This window comes from Ruditapes philippinarum, unplaced genomic scaffold (assembly GCF_026571515.1).
Source record: "Ruditapes philippinarum isolate M1 unplaced genomic scaffold, ASM2657151v2 ctg6136_1_1_1_1, whole genome shotgun sequence".
NCBI lineage: Eukaryota > Metazoa > Mollusca > Bivalvia > Venerida > Veneridae > Ruditapes > Ruditapes philippinarum.
In genome coordinates, this window is record NW_026856500.1 from 121,419 (window position 1) to 144,379 (window position 22,961).

The following is a 22,961-nucleotide window of genomic DNA, read 5'->3' on the forward strand; positions in this document are numbered from 1 at the left end:
TATAATTATTCTCTCATAATATCAGTATTTCTTAATTGATACATTTACATGTATAATGGGAAATATTACAACACTATTCAGAATTTGAGGGCAAAATCAGGAAATGTTTCAAAATCATCATGTTTGTATTTTTCTGGGTTTTTTTTGTGTGAAAATAAATTAATGTATTTATTTCTTAACACTTTATGTTCACTGATTGTCATCAGTTTAAAGAAAGTTTCAAAGGTTTATTGATATTGTTGACTCGGGTTCATAAATCTAAGGCATTCAAAATTGAAAGCAAAATTCATGTGTATACATGTATATTATATACACCTGGAAATAAGTTATAATAAATAAGCACTACCCGGAAATTTTATATGTGATTGAAGCAATGTCATGAGATGATGTCTTGATTGAGCTAGGAAACAGTAATTTGATAACTAGTGATACCAATTTAGTAATCATAAACCAGTAAATTTATGAGTTATAGTAATCATAAACTAGTAAGTTTATGAGTTTAGTTTATTCTTAACCAAATTATTGAAGCATAAGGAAATGTGTTGGTTATTTTTACCAAAAATGTAAGTGTTTATGAGCATGATGTTAGAGCGTTAACAAAACATTTACTGGTGGATATTTTGGGTAAATTTTGTTGATTATATAACTTAAAATGACATTATGTAGCCAAATTTTTAAAAATTTGTAATAACCGCCATGTTCCCGGATGACAGCCTCAATCCTTCTCTTCATACAACCAGAAAGGCGTCTAATGCGATATTGAGGTAAATTTTGCCATTCTTGGTGCAGAGCTTGTTCTAGATGGTGCAGGTTGACTTGGTACCATCGCCCAAATAAAATTTAAAATTTCAATTGTCATCTTGTCCAAATTGAGGCAAAATGCCGGGTGTGCTTTTAACTTATTTCCAGTTGTATATGTACATAGAAATTATAGAAATGTTTCAAATTTAGAAACTAAGAATTCTAATAATATTTTAAAACATTTCATATTAAAAAGACATGTTACCTGGTATATATATTTGATATGAGTGACTCACATTTTCAATTAAGAAACTTTAGATACATTTACATACAAACATGTATTTTAAAACATAACTCATTAAAGGGATATGCTACACAAAAAAATGAATAACAAAAAACAAAAACAACATTTAATTGATATTATTTACTCAAAAGACATTAAATAAATGAAATATTAAAACTTCCCAAAATGTTTGTCTATATAAATAATATATAATGAGGTTTTGAACGTATATATTATAAGTTAATATATGTGAATATATTACCTGCCAAGATTTTATATTACCAAAGCCATTAGGCAAGGTTTTTTATCTTTGCAGGTAATATATCCACATATATATCACTCCAAAACCAAACTAATAATTTTATTACCCTCCCCCTGCCGAGTTCAGACGATTTTAAAATAAATCATTGCTACTTCAAATGAAACGTCGAAATAAGATTCCCTTTAGGGTACCCCTTCACCACAACGTGACGTCACATAAATACATGACTAACTTTCTTTCGAAACAAGAGAAAAAGAGTAGTATGTTGAACGCATTTTTTTGGAATTAATATCAAGCTTTCACAAGGTCATATTTGTTTTCAATAGTGATGAGAATATGTATCATTACTCTATTTTGGTAAATATTTATCATTTGACAGTTAAAAACTGCTTGTAAATCGGAATTAACATCGTGTAAAATCAAAATGTACGCGCATCGCCACAGCCCATGTTGTTTACAACGTGGGGTACCCCATGGGGAAATTTAGTGCGTATATTACCCGTCTGGCTCGGTAATATCAATTTCTTTAGGGTGATCAATATCCAATCAAAAAGGCAGAAAAAATCTTGAAGTGTAATAAATGAACATATGTTAAACGAAACTAAAATGCAGATGTTATCACAGAGTAACTTTTAAACACATCATGTAACAAGCGCTACAAAAACAAGCATGGCAAAAAGTACAAGTGTGGAACATCATGTAACAAGCCCTACAAAAACAAACATGGCAAATATTACAAGTGTGGAACAAGTCTAAGTCGTTACATAATATGGATACTTTTATGGTCCCAAAGTTCACTTCGATATTTAACGCAAAAAAATGAATTTCTGAACACTGGTCAAGTACAGACCGCCTGTTTTTTCCTTTATAAGGAGAAATGTTTTGGTACCTGTGACTGCTTAGTGTATTCATTTTGAGGACATCAATACAATATTGGATGAAAATTTCAGAAATAAATAAACAAGAAATGTCGAATGATACATATGCCCCCCACCTTTCTAGCCCTTAACTCACATTATTGGTATATTCTGTTATAGAAACTTGCCATAAAAGGGTACATGGAAGTGTTCAGTTGTGATAAAAAGAAAAATAATGAAGAGTTTGCCATAAAAAGTTTTCAAGATAATGAATGGAAACCATTCTGACAATTAAGGTACCTGTGACCTAGTGACCCCTTAATCAATAGGGGTTATCTTGTAGTTAATGAAATATGAAGACTTTGTGATCAATACTTTATAATATAATCAGCGAAAACCATATGGTCTACCGATGGACAGAACGACAGACATTAGCAAAACAATATCTCTTCAAGGGGACATGAAAAATTGCCTATATATCCTTTTAAAACATATGAGTACATTTCACAGAAATGTTTGGAATTATATAAATCAGTAAATTTACAGTTATTATTCATTTTTTTAACATCACACAATAAAATACATGTAAAGTAAAATACATTTCAAGGAAATAAGTGAAATCCTAAGAATCCTAAGAATCAGAAACTTAAGGTCTTTATACATTTATAACATTTTTCACTATAACAGACAAATTGCAGTGAATGCTTCACATGATTCAGATTAACTTGCATGTCTTATTTATTACACATCAAAACAATTGTAACAAATTAATACATATAAGTTAAACAAGAAGCAGTCAAAATCTGCCAAATCCCCTGTCTATAAAAAAAAAATTGATCCATTTCCTACCATGACATAATACAACAAATCAAAGGGCATTAACGCAAAAGGTGAAGGATAAAACACTGAAGATTCAAGATGATATTTCTGATTTATTTTTGTGTTGTAGCTTGGATAAAATTAGGATACATAACAGTTAATTGTGAGGTTATCATCCTAGAAGTTTGCACTCTTTCACCTCATGATTTTAATTAATAATTCAAATTTACTCTGTGATCTGATCAAAACTGTCCAAGCCAAAATTAATAAAACTCAATTACTGTTATTGCGCAATGCATTTATGATATTAATGATGGATGGATGTATTGAAAGATAGATAGACAATTTAATTGATGTAAACAGTACAGTTTTTGGTCATACATTTGCATATACCTATACAACATAATTTTAACATGTGATTTAACAAACAGTAAACACAATTTACATGGTCAACATGTTGTTTGTGGAGGATGAATAAGATGTTTACATACATATCAATACCCTACACAAAATCCATAAAATTCCATATTGGCAAATTTAACAAAGCAAAGACTTCCTAAGTATAAAAGCTTGATGTTCACTCTTAAAAAAATCTGTAAACTTTGTAACAGTTGCTCTCCTATAATAAAAGGCTTTAATATATTGTTTTCTAAAATGTTCGTACAACATACATTATATATCGAAATGTTATTCATCTCCAATATCTCTGTTTTGACAAAAAATACAATAACACTCATTTCTTTCCACTCTGTTTCTAGAATAGCCTACAGTATCAAAAGCCAGTTTGTGTGAAAATAATCTTAGTTTTGATAAAGCATTTCTTAACTTGAATGGCAATATATGTAAATATGGTCCAAATCTAAACTCTGTTTTAAATTGCTTTTATATATAGCCTTAATGTTCCACATTCCTGAAATCGTTGGAACCAGTTTCGCTAAGTATCTAGCCAAGCTATAAAAATTAGATGAAATTTAGCTGAATCAACACAAGATGTGTTGTTCCAAAATCATAACAGTCCAACAGACTTTTTACTGGATTATACATTTTGAAGATCCAACATTTTTACACAACATAGCATGTATGACTTTATGAACCATAAAATATCAAAAGAAATTATAGTGTTGAAATGGAAAGACAATAATATGAAGTTCTTATACACTTTTTTCAAACAAAATTCTAAGTTTTAAGAGGAGATACCTCCTAAAATATAGATGAAAGAGTTATAAACCTTATAATAAACTAGAAATGTGTCCATAGGACACTGGTGCCCCCACCGCGCCACTGTTCTGTCAATCTAATGACTCTAGGTCAAATATTTTTTGAAAACTAAAAATCTTTTACTAAGTAAAGGGCAAGAACTTTACAAATACTGAATTAATCCACAAGCAAACCCCAAGGTGCATAAGTACACATGCTGACCAACATTCTTGTAAACTTTCAGGCCTTCAAGTGAAACACTTTTTGAGCTATGCATGAACAAGTTGAAAATTGCAAATTTATACTACTGTAACTCAAGGGCAATAACTATAACAAAACTGAAAAAAATCCACATGCAAAGTCCCAGGTGCATAGCTTCACAGTGATGTGAATCATTATTCCTGTAATTTAGTGATGTTGATCATTATTCCTGTAAAGTTGGTTGATTCTAACTCAAGCACTCAAGGAACAGATAACATAATGAAACGGTTTTTACTAAGTCAAGGGAAATAACTCTTCAAAAAGTGGATAAATCTAAAAAGCCAAACCCCAGGTGCAAAACTTAATATGCTGAGCAACCTTCCCGTAAGGTTTAATGACTCAAGGTCAAATCCTTTTTGAGATACATGCGACATAAGCTGAAAATTGCAAAAAATTTCTAAGTCAAGGGCAATAACTCTAAAAGTACTAAATAAATCCAGACGAAAACAACCGGGTGCACAACTACACATGGTGATCAACATTCCTGTAAAGTTTCATGACTCTTGGTCAAATACTTTTTGATTTACATGCAACACAAGTTGAAAATTGAAATTTTTTTACTAAGTCAAGGGCAATAACTCTAAAAATACTAAAAAAAATCCAGACGAAAATACCAAGGTGCACAACTACACATGCTGATCAACATTCCTGTAAAGTTTCATGACTCTAGGTCAAATATTTTTTGAGTTACATGTGACACAAGTTGAAAATTGCAAAATTTTATTAAGTCAAGGGCCTGTAAAAATTTCATGACTCTAGGTTAAATACTTTTTGAGGTACGTGCGACACAAAAGAGAACGGCCGGACGGACAAGGGTAAATCTAAATGCCCGCAACTAAATGGGGGAAAATAAAAGCAATGAATAAGAGCATTTATCATCAGTGAAAAATAGATACTAAGAAGATAAATGTAAAATTCTAAGTTCAAAGTAAACATAATTATTGAAATAGAAGCCCTTCAGATACAAACACTGTCACTGAAATGTCAATATTCAAACACAATTTTTTCTTGTTTTACGGATCAAATCCCCAATTTCCACTTCTGTCTCTCTGCAGCCTTCATCGGCCTCTAAGTAGGTTATATTCTTGTAACAGGCTACGATGAAGGCCAAAGCTTCATTCAAAAGCAGATAAGCCGAGTAATTGAGTGATAGTCTGAAACTAGAACTATCGCTGAATGCGATTCATACCCCCACCAATGTCCTTGACAGAAGACCACTTGGAAAGGTGGTTAAGGGAATAACTTATGTGGCACAAATACATAAAAAGAAATTATCTCTGGTGAAAAAAAGACTAATTGTACAGGTAATAGTATAAATATATATTATCAAATCATGTTCAAAACAGTTACAAATAACCTTTCATTTTCCCAATGTATTAAACATTTTATTTATAAGTCAATTTTGACCTTCAAGTGTGGCCTTGACCTTAATCTGGCACAAGGGTAAGATGGGTTTTGCACATCACCCAGTTTGGTTGAACATTTGAGTAAAGTTTGAAGAAAATCCTTCCATTAGTATAGAATTTATAGAGTAGACACAATATATTGTCTAGTATTGGTTGTATGTAAATTTGATGACTTAAAAAGGGGCATAACTTTGTCAAAATGCAATACAGAGTAATGAAACTTGGCCCGCATATCTTATTTGCCACACCTCATATATCTTTTAAGTTTCAAGCAAATGCCTGTGCTAGTTTCAGAATTATTCAAGTACATGTTAAAATTTAAGAACATTTTCTAAGTCAATTTTTGACTTTCAAGTGTGACCTTGACCTTTAGCCGGCACAAAGGTGACATGGATTCTACACATAACCTTGTTGAGGTGAACATTTGAGTAAAGTTTGAAGAAAATTCTTCCATTAGTATAGGATTTATAGAGCGGACACAACATATTGTCTAATATTTGATTGTATGTAAATTTGAAGACTTAAAAAGGGGCATAACTTTGGTAAAATGCAATACAGAGTTATGAAACTTGAACAAACAGCATATCGGAATTGTGACCCTTCAAAAATATTTTAAGTTTCAAGCAAATACCTTTTCTAGATTTAGAAATATTCAAATAAATGTTAAAATTTAAGAATATTTTCTAAGTCAATTATTGACCTTAAAGTGTGACCTTGACCTTTAACCAGCAAATGAGTGACATAAGTTCTGCACATCCCCTGGTTGAGATGAACATTTGAGCCAAGATTGAAGAAAATATTTCAATTAGTGTAGGACTTACAGAGCGGACATGACATACTGTGTAATATTAGATTGTTTGATATTTGACCTTCAATTGTGACCTTGACCTTGAGCTGACACATGGGTAGCATGGATTCTGCACATCCCCATGTTGAGGTGAATATTTGAGCCAAGTTTGAAGAAAATCTTTCAATTAGTGTAGGACTTACAGAGCAGACACAACATACTGTGTAATATTTGATTGTTTGATATTTGACCTTCAATTGTGACCTTGACTTTGAGCTGGCAAATGGGCAACATGGGTTCTGCACATCCCCTTGTTGAGGTGAACATTTGAGCCAAGTTTGAAGAAAATCTTTCAAGTAGTCTAGGACTTACAGAGCGGACACAACATACTGTGTAATATTTAATTGTTTGATATTTGACCTTCAATTGTGACCTTGACCTTGAGCTGACACATGGGCGACATGGGTTCTGCACATCCCCTGGTTGAGGTGAACATTTGAGCCAAGTTTGAAGAAAATCTTTCAAGTAGTGTAGGACTTACAGAGCGGACACGACATACTGTGTAATATTTGATAGTGTTTGATATTTGACCTTCAATTGTGACCTTGACCTTGAACTGACACACGGGCAATATGGGTTCTGCACATCCCCTTGTTGAGGTGAACATTTAAGCCAAGTTTGAAGAAAATCCTTCATTTGGTATAGGAGTTATAGAGCGGACACGAAAATGGAGACGGACCGACCGACCGACTGACGGACCGACCGACCGACGCGACAAAGCGAATCCATTTTAGCCCCCCCCCCCACATTTTGTGGTGGGGGTATAATAATCCAAAGATAACTGGTGCTACATCATTTATATTATGAGTTTTATTATCGGATAAAAGTAGCATAATTAAGAGAAGTAAAAAATCAGCAAAATACTTATTCAGTGTTTTTCCAAAACAATAAAATAATTTGTAGTTAACAGAAGAACAAATGTACTAAACATACATAATTTTTACATCAACTTGTTTTCAAACTAAAAATGTATCATCACGCCACGGATGCCCCCACATGCATCCATAATTTCAAATGTTATGAAAATATAAAATTCCAAATTTGCTTGCACAAACCATTTTTTCATTCTAGGTCAAAGCCCTTAATTTTATTTTAGTGTCATGATTTTTTTTCAAAGAGGTTTACATCTTCATTTTAAAAATTTTGTAACATGTTAGTGCCATGGATTTATTTAATCTACAATGATGTTAAATTTAGCAATAAAAATTCTCTCACCAGTGATAATAAATGCAATTTTTTTCAGTTAAAAGGTAATTAATTGTATATCAATTTGTTTATTTTCTAGCTAGTATACTGTTATGCCAGTGTTTCCTATGTAAACAATAGTTAACATGACTAGTAACATTTAAAGGATAGCATTCAGGGACATACGTTTGGTTTCTGCAGAATAACTTGTACAGACATGAATTTGTCTGTACACACATCATCATGTGGATTCTTAGTCCTGTTGCTGGATACCTGCAAATATAACCATAAAACTGATTTTTGTAAGTGTAGGTTATTTTTCATTAGTAAGCATTCACAAAGTAAAATTGCTCAAAAATGAAGCAGACACTCGACCTTTTTAATTTCGTAAAATGCTTACAAACGAATACTAACCAATTTAGTGTTAGAAATGCTTTTTTTCAAATCTTATTAATTATATGGGAACATTCACAGGTGGCAGTATCGGTGTTTGGACACCCCACCCCTATCTGCCCCTGGACTCCTACTACAACCCTGAACAAAACAAGAACTGTCGGAGGACAGTATTGGCTCGACTATTCAAAAATTTGTCACAAGAGTGTTTATTGAGTATAATAATGCTAGTTACCTATGAATATATAAAATTGACCGAAAAGGTACAAAGGCTTGTTATTAAGATGTTTTATCAAGTAAATCATTGCTTTATTATTAATAATGCATAAAAATGTCCCAAAAACTAACAAACTCTTCAATTGTTATGGAGATAACAGCTTACAAGCAAAACTTTTCCATGAATTTCTAAGTTGAAAAAGGGGAGAAAAATCAGCCTAAATGCAAGATAGAATTATGGACCTTGGTCAGTGACCTACAATTAAATTCTTAATGCATATGTGAAGTTTTAAATAAATATCTTTAATACTTATTGAGATATGTAAAACTTGCATGTAAACATTAACCTAGAGACTAAGTAGAAAAGGGGATATGAATCAGCCTAAATGCGAGTAGAGTTAAGGAACTTGGTCAGTGACATACAATTATGACTCTCCTATTATGACCCTAAGTACATGTGTAAAGTTTCAAGTAAATATCTTTGAAGACCTTTAACCAAAATTTCTAAGTTTCAAAGGGGCAAATAATTCTGCAAATATTGCAGACAGAGTTATGCAATTTTGCAAACTGATGTACATTGTTACTATAAAAAAGTATTGTAAATTTCAATTGAATATCTCAAGCAATAATTGAGATATTTGACTTTACAAAAAAACTTTAACCAACATTTCTAAGTTATAAAGGGGCATTATTCTGTAAATATTATAGGTACAGTTATCCAACTTGTCAATCTGATGTACATTGTTACTATAAATAAGTATTGTAAGTTTCAACTGAATATCTCAAGCAATAATCGAGATATTTGAATTTACAAAAAACTTTAACCAAAATTTCTAAGTTAAAAAGGGGCATACTTCTGTAAATATTGTAGACAGAGTTGTCCAACTTGTCAATCTGATGTACATTGTTACTATAAATAAGTATTGTAAGTTTCAATTGAATATCTCAAGCAATAATTGAGATATTTGAATTTACAAAAAACTTTAACCAAAATTTCTAAGTTAAAAAGGGGCATAATTCTGTAAAAATTGTAGACAGAGTTGTCCAACTTGTCAATCTGATGTACATTGTTACTATAAATAAGTATTGTAAGTTTCAATTGAATATCTCAAGCAATAATTGAGATATTTGAATTTACAAAAAACTTTAACCCTTTACCACATATATACGCGAAACAACGCATTTTCGACCCCCCCCTTTTTTAGGCCTCAAATAGTGAAAAAATGTCCTATTAGGGCCCCAAACACATGTTTTCGTTTGAGAAATGTTGGTCAAAAAATTGAGCACTTTTTCGGCGCCGCCCCCCATCCAAAAGATACATCAGGGGGTTGCCAGAAGGGGGATGTGCCCCCTTCTGTTAGGGGGGTGTGAAGGGGGGCGGAGTCCCCCTCATCGCCAAGAAAATTTTGGACTTGTGAGAGGCTAAAAATGACCCCAGGTCGATCATAATATAACGTGTAACCAACGCTGAAAAGCCTTTGACTCTATATCAATCCCTTGAGAAGTTGCAGCACTTTGAAATAAATTTTGATTGAAAAAATCGAGGCAAAATAGTGATTTTTGGCAATTTTGAGATGTCCCCTCGTTGCCATGGTAACAGGAAATTTAAGACTGAGCATGTCGTCACAAAGGCAATGGTCCAGTCAACATTTGTGCAAAGTTTGATTAGTATTGATGCATTTTTCATAGTTTCATAGCAGTTTGAACTTGTAAGAGGAGGCTTTTCAGTAAAAATGGCCATTTTTCACAATATGCTCATGGGGGAAAGGGTTAACCAACGCAGACGCCGACGCGGACGCTGACGCCGACGCCGGGGCGACTACAATAGCTCTGATATTCTTCGAATAGTCGAGCTAATAATTCAAAACGCTAAGCCTTACTATAATGTACTGAATACAAAACAACCGATAAATTATATATTAAAAAAATGTCCACTATCAAAATTATTGTTTAGATAACTATAATTTTGATAGTGGAATTTTTTTTTCTTTTTTTCTTTTCTTAAACGGCCACCTGTGGGAACAATTTGATGTTAAGTTTGATTGAATAAAAGTGTTAACTATACAATTTGTTATTCTTTTTTCGTATGATAGAATAAATGCATGTACTTTGTATATCAAATCATTTACGTAAGTGGTTACTTGTGCTGGAAATACAATGTTTACTCATATGAAAAAGTGTGTAATGCCAAAAAATTGTGAATATCAAACTTACTTTGGGTCCAGCATTTGAAACAGGAAATGCTTTTGTAAACGAAAACACAGTTGTTCTATAGTCTGAAGAAAAATATAATAATATTAACACACAATTATACATTATAAAACGGTTAACAAGGCGTCCCATAACAATATTACACAAGAAATATGATGGAACATATGAAATTGAGGCTGTTTGTTGTGTACTAAATTATCTAATTTTAAAAGAAGTTAGCATAATAGGTATTTTTTCCAAAATTTTATAACAAAATGAAACAGAAGATATTATGTTTTACATGTATTTTTTACTTATTCTCCAACAAAAAACAAAATATTCATTTTGTATAGTTTTCATATTAAATTATCAAGTTTGGTATCAAAAGAATTTATATTGAGAAAGAGTATCAATTTCATTAATAGAACCTTCTGCTAATATTGCTTGATTTATAAATTTTTACTTAAATATTATTCAAATTATTGAAAGCAGCACACCTCAAGATTCATGTTAATTTTCATGAAAAATTTGAAAATGGGTTTAAAAGAATGATATTGCCAAGAAACCATAAAGAAGCAATTTGCGCATTATCTACGACACCTACAATCCATGTACCAAAAAGAGTTAAAATATGCTAAAATAGCCCTTACTGCGTTAGTGACGTAGTAGGAATATACTTAAAAATACTGAAATATCAGTCATTAATTGCCCAAAATATGTAAATAATTATTTGTATCTGGAATATTTTGTCCTTGACAGTCAAGGTCAATTTAAGGTCAAAGTCATATGTAAATCATTCAATATGTTTGTTTGGTAGCAAGTCTTGTTTAGTCCAAGTATAAATCAAATCCATACATTAATAACAAAATAATGACAATTTAACAAAAATTCACTAATTTTACCTTTATGGTCAAGGTAAGTAAAGGTCATTTCAACCTTTAATAACATCATGTCCAAAATGTTGTTTTGTCAAAGGATGAAGAAAATCAATTTATTTACCACCAACTTACAGTCAATTATATCATAAATCAGTGAAAATTCAATCATTCAACCTTCAAGGTCAAGGTCATAGAACAGCCAAATATTCCTGCACCAATCAATATTCAAATTATCTGTCAATTGTATGTATTGAAATACATATGAAAACCTTTAAAAGTAACTGTTTGGAAAGACCATGTATAATTCTGACATTAAAAAACATAAAGAACAGTACTTAAAACTTTTCTTTGTACTATTTCAGGTATGCTAAAATTATATTGATTTCCTTTTAATATTTTTAAAAAGTAATGTGCCTGGCATGCAAGTCATGTTCAATAATATGTGAAGTAATTTTTTATTGGAACAAATGGCTGATGAAATGGCCTTGATATAGTATGGTTACTTACATATTGGACAGTAAAGAAATTAAAATAACAAGACAAAAATACAAGATTTATACAAATATACAGATGAAAAGGTATGTGAAATATAACAAATATGAACAACATGACATATATCTTACTTTAGGCTTGAAGTAATTGACACCATAAGAATGTTTTCTCCTAATAACATTTGCATAGTTTTCATCAAATATGTGATGTCTTTGATGACTTTCTTTTTTGCTGTAGAGAAATAAACATTTTGCAAGCATATAATTTAATCATGGTGCAGGTAAATGTTTTGTTTCTTCATTTTTCACAGAAAATTCTGAAGTCGCTCACCTGTATATAGGACCCCCAGGGCGGGGCCAATTTAAACTAGAACTATCGCTGAATGCGATTCATACCCCCACCAATGTCCTTGACAGAAGACCACTTGGAAAGGTGGTTAAGGGAATAACTTATGTGGCACAAATACATAAAAAGAAATTATCTCTGGTGAAAAAAAGACTTATTGTACAGGTAATAGTATAAATATATATTATCAAATCATGTTCGAAACAGTTACAAATAACCTTTCATTTTCCCAATGTAACAAACATTTTATTTATAAGTCAATTTTTGACCTTCAAGTGTGACCTTGAACTTAATCTGGCACAAGGGTAAGATGGGTTTTGCACATCACCCAGTTTGGTTAAACATTTGAGTAAAGTTTGAAAAAAATCCTTCCATTAGTATAGAATTTATAGAGTAGGCACAATATATTGTCTAGTATTGGTTGTATGTAAATTTGAAGACTTAAAAAGGGACATAACTTTGTCAAAATGCAATACAGAGTAATGAAACTTGACCTGCATATCTTATTTGCCACATCTCATATATCTTTTAAGTTTCAAGCAAATGCCTGCGCTAGTTTCAGAATTATTCAAGTACATGTTAAAATTAAAGAACATTTTCTAAGTCAATTTTTGTCTTTCAAGTGTGACCTTGACCTTTAGCCGGCACAAAGGTGACATGGATTCTGCACATAACCTTGTTGAGGTGAAAATTTGAGTAAAGTTTGAAGAAAATTCTTCCATAAGTATAGGATTTATAGAGCGGACACTACATATTGTCTAATATTTGATTGTATGTAAATTTGAAGACTTAAAAAGGGCCATTACTTTGGTAAAATGCAATACAGAGTTATGAAACTTGAACGAACAGCATATCGGAATTGTGACCCTTCAAAAATAGTTTAAGTTTCAAGCAAATACCTTTTCTAGATTTAGAAATATTCAAATAAATGTTAAAATTTAAGAATATTTTCTAAGTCAGTTTTTGACCTTAAGCCAGCAAAAATGTGACATAAGTTCTGCACATCCCCTGGTTGAGATGAACATTTGAGCCAAGATTGAAGAAAATTTTTTAATTAGTGTAGGACTTACAGAGCGGACATGACATACTGTGTAATATTAGATTGTTTGATATTTGACCTTCAATTGTGACCTTGACCTTGAGCTGGCACATGGCCAACATGGATTCGGCACATTCCCATGTTGAGGTGAATATTTGAGCCAAGATTGAAGAAAATCTTTCAATTAGTGTAGGACTTACAGAGCGGACATGACGTACTGTGTAATATTTAATTGTTTGATATTTGACCTTCAATTGTGACCTTGACCTTGAGCTGACACATGGGCAACATGGATTCGGCACATCCCCTTGTTGAGGTGAATATTTGAGCCAAGTTTGAAGAAAATCTTTCTATTAGTGTAGGACTTACAGAGCGGACACAACATACTGTGTAATATTTGATTGTTTGATATTTGACCTTCAATTGTGACCTTGACCTTGAGCTGGCACATGGGCAACATGGGTTCCGCACATCCCCTTGTTGAGGTGAACATTTGAGCCAAGTTTGAAGAAAATCTTTCAAGTAGTGTAGGACTTACATAGCGGACACGACATACTGTGTAATATTTAATTGTTTGATATTTGACCTTCAATTGTGACCTTGACCTTGGGCTGACACATGGGCAACATGGGTTCTGCACATCCCCTGGTTGAGGTGAACATTTGAGCCAAGTTTGAAGAAAATCTTTCAAGTAGTGTAGGACTTACAGAGCGGACACGACATACTGTGTAATATTTGATAGTGTTTGATACTTGACCTTCAATTGTGACCTTGACCTTGAACTGACACATGGGCAATATGGGTTCTGCACATCCCCTTGTTGAGGTGAACATTTGAGCCAAGTTTGAAGAAAATCCTTCAATTGCTATAGGAGTTATAGAGCGGACACGAAAATGGAGACAGACTGACCGACCGACGCGACAAAGGGAATCCATTATAGCCCCCCCCACATTTTGTGGTGGGGGTATAACCAGAGGGATTTTATTTGAACAAAGTGGGTAGACACCCATTATAAGATATTTCATGCTTAAAGGGACTCCACTGAGGTTTTTTGACAGGATGAGACTGAAAATATTTTTTCCTGATAATTGTACCATTTGATGTAGGTTTAGACCATTAATCTTTGTGCAAAACTTCAGATCATCCTTGCACTTCGTTTTCCCCAAATAATTATTCAAATTGAAAAAGTATGACCCAAAATGAAAAGCGTTTAAACGCTTTTCACTCAAATCGGGCTAAGAAAAACATAAAAATACGATTTTCAATTTATTTCAAAGTATATTTCTTCACTATCTTTGCATATATTTCTGTTTAAAGTGCCCCAGCTCATTTATGTAATAAATTCAAATGTTATGTTTTCGGCTTTTTACCCTCCGTGGAGTCCCTTTGATATCTAAGCTTTAGCTCTTTGATTTAAAAAAAAGATTTTAAGTTTTTACTTCACACATATTGGGGAAACAATGAACCACCCCCCCATCCTGCAGGTCCAATTTTTACCCCAGGATTTTTATTGGAACAAACTTGGTTGACACTCACTCGATGGTGTTTCATGATTAGTATCTAAGCTCTAGCTTTTTGGGTTTTTATAAAGATAAGGGGTGAAACAGGTAGTGATAGATGTGTACTCGACTGATGACATGTACGTTCAGCAGTATATCTGTATTTTCAAACCATAAAGTCCAAATTTGTATAAAATATTTTAGTATGTATGATCAATAACTAATACGTAATTCACATATTTTCTAAATATGCATTGTCTTCAGACTGCAACATTGGGACCGACCAAGATACCCTGGTATTTTTGGTTGTTTTAATTTTGCAGGTTTGTTAAAGTGTTACCCTCAAAAGGAAATATAGGATCATTATTATCATACATGTATGTTAAATATTTTTACATACCAGTGCTCTTGGTCATCAAAAATAAAATGGTGTTTTCCCACTGAAAAAACAACAAAGAAATCTCCACATTTTTTCTTCTTTTTTTTCTTTCTTTTTCATAGTTTTCATGGACAGGTTAATCCACGATTTAAGTTAAATACACCACATCTAAACACAACATTTAAATCTATGAAAGTATAACTTTCTATAAAACCACTAATTTCATGCCCATGAAATTTAATGAATTCAATGAACTGCATGGTGATTAAACAGATTCACAGTATATTCTTTGGTCAATACCCCTGTTGCAATGTACAAAATTACATGATGCACTGCTAAATGTTTCCAGCAATAACATATGCTCACAATAGATTTTGAAAATGTCAAATAGAGTTTTACCTGAGAGTTTATGAAATTGACAGGTATAATTTTTCATTCTGTCTGTCATGTCCATGAAATTCTTCCTCTTAAAAAAGAATGTTAATGATTTTGAAACTAATTCTTTGAACTGATAAGACTTTGATGTTTAATATTCATCCTAGATATAAATAGCTGAGTTGTGACTATGAAATATTCATTTTAAGTGCCAACACAATATCATTTATTTTTAAATGTTACTTGACAGTTATGAAAAGAGTATAAGTATTAAGCAATTTATACTTAAAATGATTTTGTATGCATGAACAATATTTGGTAATAATTTGTTCAAAATATTTACTTCAATATAATTCTCATTGAGATGAAGATAAATATATTGATGCAAAAAGTACAGTATACAGTTATTTCATATGTGATTTGGGAACAGTCAAACTGTTGGCCCGAGGTGGAGGGGGGTAGTGTTTTGAACTGTTGCCCAAGGCCGTAGGCCGAGGGCAACAGTTCAAAAAACTATCCCCGACACCGACGGAGGACTGTTTGACTGTTCCCAAATCATGTATGAAATAACTGTTTTATTACCTGATCAACTACTGTTTTAATAGTACTTGCAGAAGGAAAAAGGAACAATTAAGAAAAGAGTTTTTTTCAAATATGTTAGTAATTAAACTTAATGCTTTAACTATGTCACATCACATCTGGTTTATGATCAAGATCGATGGACGCTTCAAGTGGGAATCCTCTATGACGTCAATGGCGTCAGAGCTCGCGAGGGAAACAGTCCAAACTATTGACCGGTCAACAGTTCGCGAACGTGGACGTTTTTAGAATTTCAGAAAACAGTAAAAAATACCAAATTACATTTATATAAGGTATCAGGTAATAATAATTATTAATTTATGTAATAACTGTCTTACCACTATCACTAATTGGTTGTTCTACAACTTCATCATTGGGTTGTTCATCATCATTTATAACTACCACCTAAATGTATATACATAAATTAAATATCATTTGTATGGAAGGAAGCAATCAAAAGCAAAAAATAATACACATTCTAAAGCCTCTTTGAAATTCATTTAACATCACATAAAATAAATGATTAGGAAATAGATATTTTAGTTCAATGTTGTTCTGAAGAAACACATTTCAATACACATTCTGTTCAATTATCCCATTACCCGATATACACACCTTTTAATGACTTTTTCGACCCCCCCTTTGTTTTTGTTGAGAAATGTGGATTAAAACAAGAGCTGTCTGTAGGACAGCACGCTCGACTATACAAGTCCGGCACCAAGTCGGAATGCAATTAGACCTATTTCGCTTCGTTTTTTTTTTTTTTATATATACTACGTTTGCGCTGAAAGTTTCTAAACGAAACCGGGTGCGACAATTGGCACTGTGTTCGAACCGTAGGTCCGATTCGCATGCAATTTGCACTGTTGGAATTGATAGAGGGTCTGGTACACAGCCTGCAAGTTTCATGGCCGTAGCCCAAATACAAGGCCGGCACCAAGTCGGAATGCAATTAGGCCTATTTCGCTTCGTTTTTGTTTTTTTATATACGTTTGCGCTGGAAGTTTCTAAACGAAACCGGGTGCGACAATTGGCACTGTGTTCGAACCGTAGGTCCGATTCGCATGCAATTTGCACTGTTGGAATTGGAAGAGGAAGTAGTACACAGCCTGCAAGTTTCATGGCCGTAGCCCAAATACAAGGCCGGCACCAAGTCGGAATGCAATTAGGCCTATTTCGCTTCGTTTTTGTTTTTTTATATACGTTTGCGCTGAAAGTTTCTAAAAGAAAACGGGTGCGACAATTGGCACTGTGTTCGAACCGTAGGTCCGATTCGCTTGCAATTTGCACTGTTGGAATTGTAAGAGGAAGTAGTACACAGCCTGCAAGTTTCATGGCCGTAGCCCAAATACAAGGCCGGCACCAAGTCGGAATGCATTAGGCCTTTTTCGCTTCGTTTTTGTTTTTTTATATACGTTTGCGCTGAAAGTTTCTAAAGAAAGCGGGTGCGACAATTGGCACTGTGTTCGAACCGTAGGTCCGATTCGCATGCAATTTGCACTGTTGGAATTGTAAGAGGAAGTAGTACACAGCCTGCAAGTTTCATGGCCGTAGCCCAAATACAAGGCCGGCACCAAGTCGGAATGCATTAGGCCTTTTTCGCTTCGTTTTTGTTTTTTTATATACGTTTGCGCTGAAAGTTTCTAAACGAAAACGGGTGCGACAATTGGCACTGTGTTCGAACCGTAGGTCCGATTCGCATGCAATTTGCACTGTTGGAATTGGAAGAGGAAGTAGTACACAGCCTGCAAGTTTCATGGCCGTAGCCCAAATACAAGGCCGGCACCAAGTCGGAATGCATTAGGCCTTTTTCGCTTCGTTTTTGTTTTTTTTATATACGTTTGCGCTGAAAGTTTCTACAGAAAGCGGGTGCGACAATTGGCACTGTGTTCGAACCGTAGGTCCGATTCGCATGCAATTTGCACTGTTGGAATTGGAAGAGGGTCTAGTACACAGCCTGCAAGTTTCATGGCCGTAGCCCAGATACAAGGCCGGCACCAAGTCGGAATGCAATTAGACCTATTTCGCTTCGTTTTTGTTTTTTTATATACGTTTGCGCTCAAACTTTCTAAAAAAAACGGGTGCGACAATTGGCACTGTGTTCGAACCGTAGGTCCGATTCGCATGCAATTTGCACTGTTGGAATTGGAAGAGGAAGTAGTACACAGCCTGCAAGTTTCATGGCCGTAGCCCAAATACAAGGCCGGCACCAAGTCGGAATGCATTAGGCCTTTTTCGCTTCGTTTTTGTTTTTTTTATATACGTTTGCGCTCAAAGTTTCTACAGAAAGCGGGTGCGACAATTGGCACTGTGTTCGAACCGTAGGTCCGATTCGCATGCAATTTGCACTGTTGGAATTGGAAGAGGAAGTAGTACACAGCCTGCAAGTTTCATGGCCGTAGCCCAGATACAAGGCCGGCACCAAGTCGGAATGCAATTAGACCTATTTCGCTTCGTTTTTGTTTTTTTATATACGTTTGCGCTCAAACTTTCTAAAAAAAACGGGTGCGACAATTGGCACTGTGTTCGAACCGTAGGTCCGATTCGCATGCAATTTGCACTGTTGGAATTGGAAGAGGGTCTAGTACACAGCCTGCAAGTTTCATGGCCGTAGCCCAGATACAAGGCCGGCACCAAGTCGGAATGCAATTAGACCTATTTCGCTTCGTTTTTGTTTTTTTATATACGTTTGCGCTCAAACTTTCTAAAAAAAAACGGGTGCGACAATTGGCACTGTGTTCGAACCGTAGGTCCGATTCGCATGCAATTTGCACTGTTGGAATTGGAAGAGGAAGGAGTAGACAGCCAGTAAGTTTCATGGCCGTAGCCCAAATACGAGGCCGGCACCAAGTCGGAATGCAATTAGGCCTATTTCGCTTCATTTTTGTTTTTATATATACGTTTGCGCAGAAATTTTCTAAATGGAAACGGGTGCGACAATTGGCACTGTGTTCGAACCGTAGGTCCGATTCGCATGCAATTTGGACTGTTGGAATTGTAATAGGAAGGAGTAGACAGCCAGTAAGTTTCATGGCCGTAGCCCAAATACGAGGCCGGCACCAAGTCGGAATGCAATTAGGCCTATTTCGCTTCGTTTTTGTTTTTTTATATACGTTTGCGCTCGAAGTTTCTAAAAAAAACGGGTGCGACAATTGGCACTGTGTTCGAACCGTAGGTCCGATTCGCATGCAATTTGGACTGTTGGAATTGTAAGAGGAAGGAGTAGACAGCCAGTAAGTTTCATGGCCGTAGCCCAAATACGAGGCCGGCACCAAGTCGGAATGCAATTAGGCCTATTTCGCTTCATTTTTGTTTTTATATATACGTTTGCGCTGAAAGTTTCTAAAAAAAAAACGGGTGCGACAATTGGCACTGTGTTCGAACCGTAGGTCCGATTCGCATGCAATTTGCACTGTTGGAATTGAAGAGGAAGGAGTAGACAGCCAGTAAGTTTCATGGCCGTAGCCCAAATACGAGGCCGGCACCAAGTCGGAATGCAATTAGGCCTATTTCGCTTCGTTTTTGTTTTTTTTTATATACGTTTGCGCTGAAAGTTTCTAAACGAAACCGGGTGCGACAATTGGCACTGTGTTCGAACCGTAGGTCCGATTCGCATGCAATTTGCACTGTTGGAATTGATGAAGGGTCAGGTACACAGCCTGCAAGTTTCATGGCCGTAGCCCAGATACAAGGCCGGCACCAAGTCGGAATGCATTAGGCCTTTTTCGCTTCGTTTTTTTTTTTATATACGTTTGCGCTGAAAGTTTCTAAACGAAACCGGGTGCGACAATTGGCACTGTGTTCGAACCGTAGGTCCGATTCGCATGCAATTTGCACTGTTGGAATTGGAATGGTCAGGTACACAGCCTGCAAGTTTCATGGCCGTAGCCCAGATACAAGTCCGGCACCAAGTCGGAATGCAATTAGACCTATTTCGCTTCGTTTTTTTTTTTTTATATACGTTTGCGCTGAAAGTTTCTAAAAAAAAACGGGTGCGACAATTGGCACTGTGTTCGAACCGTAGGTCCGATTCGCATGCAATTTGCACTGTTGATGAAGGGTCAGGTACACAGCCTGCAAGTTTCATGGCCGTAGCCCAGATACAAGTCCGGCACCAAGTCGGAATGCAATTAGACCTATTTCGCTTCGTTTTTTTTTTTTATATACGTTTGCGCTGAAGTTTTCTAAACGAAACCGGGTGCGACAATTGGCACTGTGTTCGAACCGTAGGTCCGATTCGCATGCAATTTGCACTGTTGGAATTGGAAGAGGAAGTAGTACACAGCCTGCAAGTTTCATGGCCGTAGCCCAAATATAAGGCCGGCACCAAGTTGGAATGCAATTAGGCCTTTTTCGCTTCGTTTTTTTTTTTTATATACGTTTGCGCTGGAAGTTTCTAAACGAAACCGGGTGCGACAATTGGCACTGTGTTCGAACCGTAGGTCCGATTCGCATGCAATTTGCACTGTTGGAATTGATGAGGGTCAGGTACACAGCCTGCAAGTTTCATGGCCGTAGCCCAGATACAAGTCCGGCACCAAGTCGGAATGCAATTAGACCTATTTCGCTTCGTTTTTTTTTTTTATATACGTTTGCGCTGGAAGTTTCTAAACGAAACCGGGTGCGACAATTGGCACTGTGTTCGAACCGTAGGTCCGATTCGCATGCAATTTGCACTGTTGGAATTGGAAGAGGAAGTAGTACACAGCCTGCAAGTTTCATGGCCGTAGCCCAAATATAAGGCCGGCACCAAGTCGGAATGCAATTAGACCTATTTCGCTTTTTTTTTTTTTTATATACGTTTGCGCTGAAAGTTTCTAAAAAAAACGGGTGCGACAATTGGCACTGTGTTCGAACCGTAGGTCCGATTCGCATGCAATTTGCACTGTTGGAATTGATGAAGGGTCAGGTACACAGCCTGCAAGTTTCATGGCCGTAGCCCAGATACAAGTCCGGCACCAAGTCGGAATGCAATTAGACCTATTTCGCTTCGTTTTTTTTTTTTTATATACGTTTGCGCTGGAAGTTTCTAAAAAAAACGGGTGCGACAATTGGCACTGTGTTCGAACCGTAGGTCCGATTCGCATGCAATTTGCACTGTTGGAATTGGAAGAGGATCTAGTACACAGCCTGCAAGTTTCATGGCCGTAGCCCAAATACAAGGCCGGCACCAAGTCGGAATGCAATTAGGCCTTTTTCGCTTCGTTTTTTTTTTTATATACGTTTGCGCTGGAAGTTTCTAAACGAAACCGGGTGCGACAATTGGCACTGTGTTCGAACCGTAGGTCCGATTCGCATGCAATTTGCACTGTTGGAATTGGAAGAGGAAGTAGTACACAGCCTGCAAGTTTCATGGCCGTAGCCCAAATATAAGGCCGGCACCAAGTCGGAATGCAATTAGGCCTTTTTCGCTTCGTTTTTTTTTTTATATACGTTTGCGCTGGAAGTTTCTAAACGAAACCGGGTGCGACAATTGGCACTGTGTTCGAACCGTAGGTCCGATTCGCATGCAATTTGCACTGTTGGAATTGGAAGAGGAAGTAGTACACAGCCTGCAAGTTTCATGGCCGTAGCCCAAATATAAGGCCGGCACCAAGTCGGAATGCAATTAGGCCTTTTTCGCTTCGTTTTTTTTTTTTTATATACGTTTGCGCTGGAAGTTTCTAAACGAAACCGGGTGCGACAATTGGCACTGTGTTCGAACCGTAGGTCCGATTCGCATGCAATTTGCACTGTTGGAATTGGAAGAGGAAGTAGTACACAGCCTGCAAGTTTCATGGCCGTAGCCGAAATATAAGGCCGGCACCAAGTCGGAATGCAATTAGGCCTTTTTCGCTTCTTTTTTTTTATATACGTTTGCGCTGGAAGTTTCTAAACGAAACCGGGTGCGACAATTGGCACTGTGTTCGAACCGTAGGTCCGATTCGCATGCAATTTGCACTGTTGGAATTGATGAAGGGTCAGGTACACAGCCTGCAAGTTTCATGGCCGTAGCCCAGATACAAGTCCGGCACCAAGTCGGAATGCAATTAGACCTATTTCGCTTCGTTTTTTTTTTTTATATACGTTTGCGCTGAAAGTTAAAAAAAACGGGTGCGACAATTGGCACTGTGTTCGAACCGTAGGTCCGATTCGCATGCAATTTGCACTGTTGGAATTGATGAAGGGTAGGTACACAGCCTGCAAGTTTCATGGCCGTAGCCCAGATACAAGTCCGGCACCAAGTCGGAATGCAATTAGACCTATTTCGCTTCGTTTTTTTTTTTTTATATACGTTTGCGCTGGAAGTTTCTAAACGAAACCGGGTGCGACAATTGGCACTGTGTTCGAACCGTAGGTCCGATTCGCATGGCAATTTGCACTGTTGGAATTGATGAAGGGTCAGGTACACAGCCTGCAAGTTTCATGGCCGTAGCCCAGATACAAGTCCGGCACCAAGTCGGAATGCAATTAGACCTATTTCGCTTTTTTTTTTTTTTTTATATACGTTTGCGCTGAAAGTTTCTAAAAAAAAACGGGTGCGACAATTGGCACTGTGTTCGAACCGTAGGTCCGATTCGCTTGCAATTTGCACTGTTGGAATTGGAAGAGGAAGTAGTACACAGCCTGCAAGTTTCATGGCCGTAGCCCAGATACAAGGCCGGCACCAAGTCGGAATGCAATTAGGCCTTTTTCGCTTCGTTTTTTTTTTTTATATACGTTTGCGCTGAAAGTTTCT

The 22,961-nt window shown here is 35.7% G+C and overlaps 1 protein-coding gene across 1 annotated transcript; it reads right to left on the bottom strand.

Moving 5' to 3' along the window:
- Positions 1-1,304: 1,304 nt before the first annotated feature.
- LOC132746756 (uncharacterized) lies at positions 1,305-16,648 on the bottom strand (the record flags this gene model as incomplete). Its single annotated transcript, XM_060736005.1, is given in 7 exon segments — positions 1,305-5,574; positions 8,045-8,131; positions 10,682-10,743; positions 12,159-12,258; positions 15,311-15,350; positions 15,689-15,755; positions 16,582-16,648. Coding segments are annotated over 6 exon segments (507 nt in total). The 3' UTR covers positions 1,305-5,411.
- Positions 16,649-22,961: the final 6,313 nt, after the last annotated feature.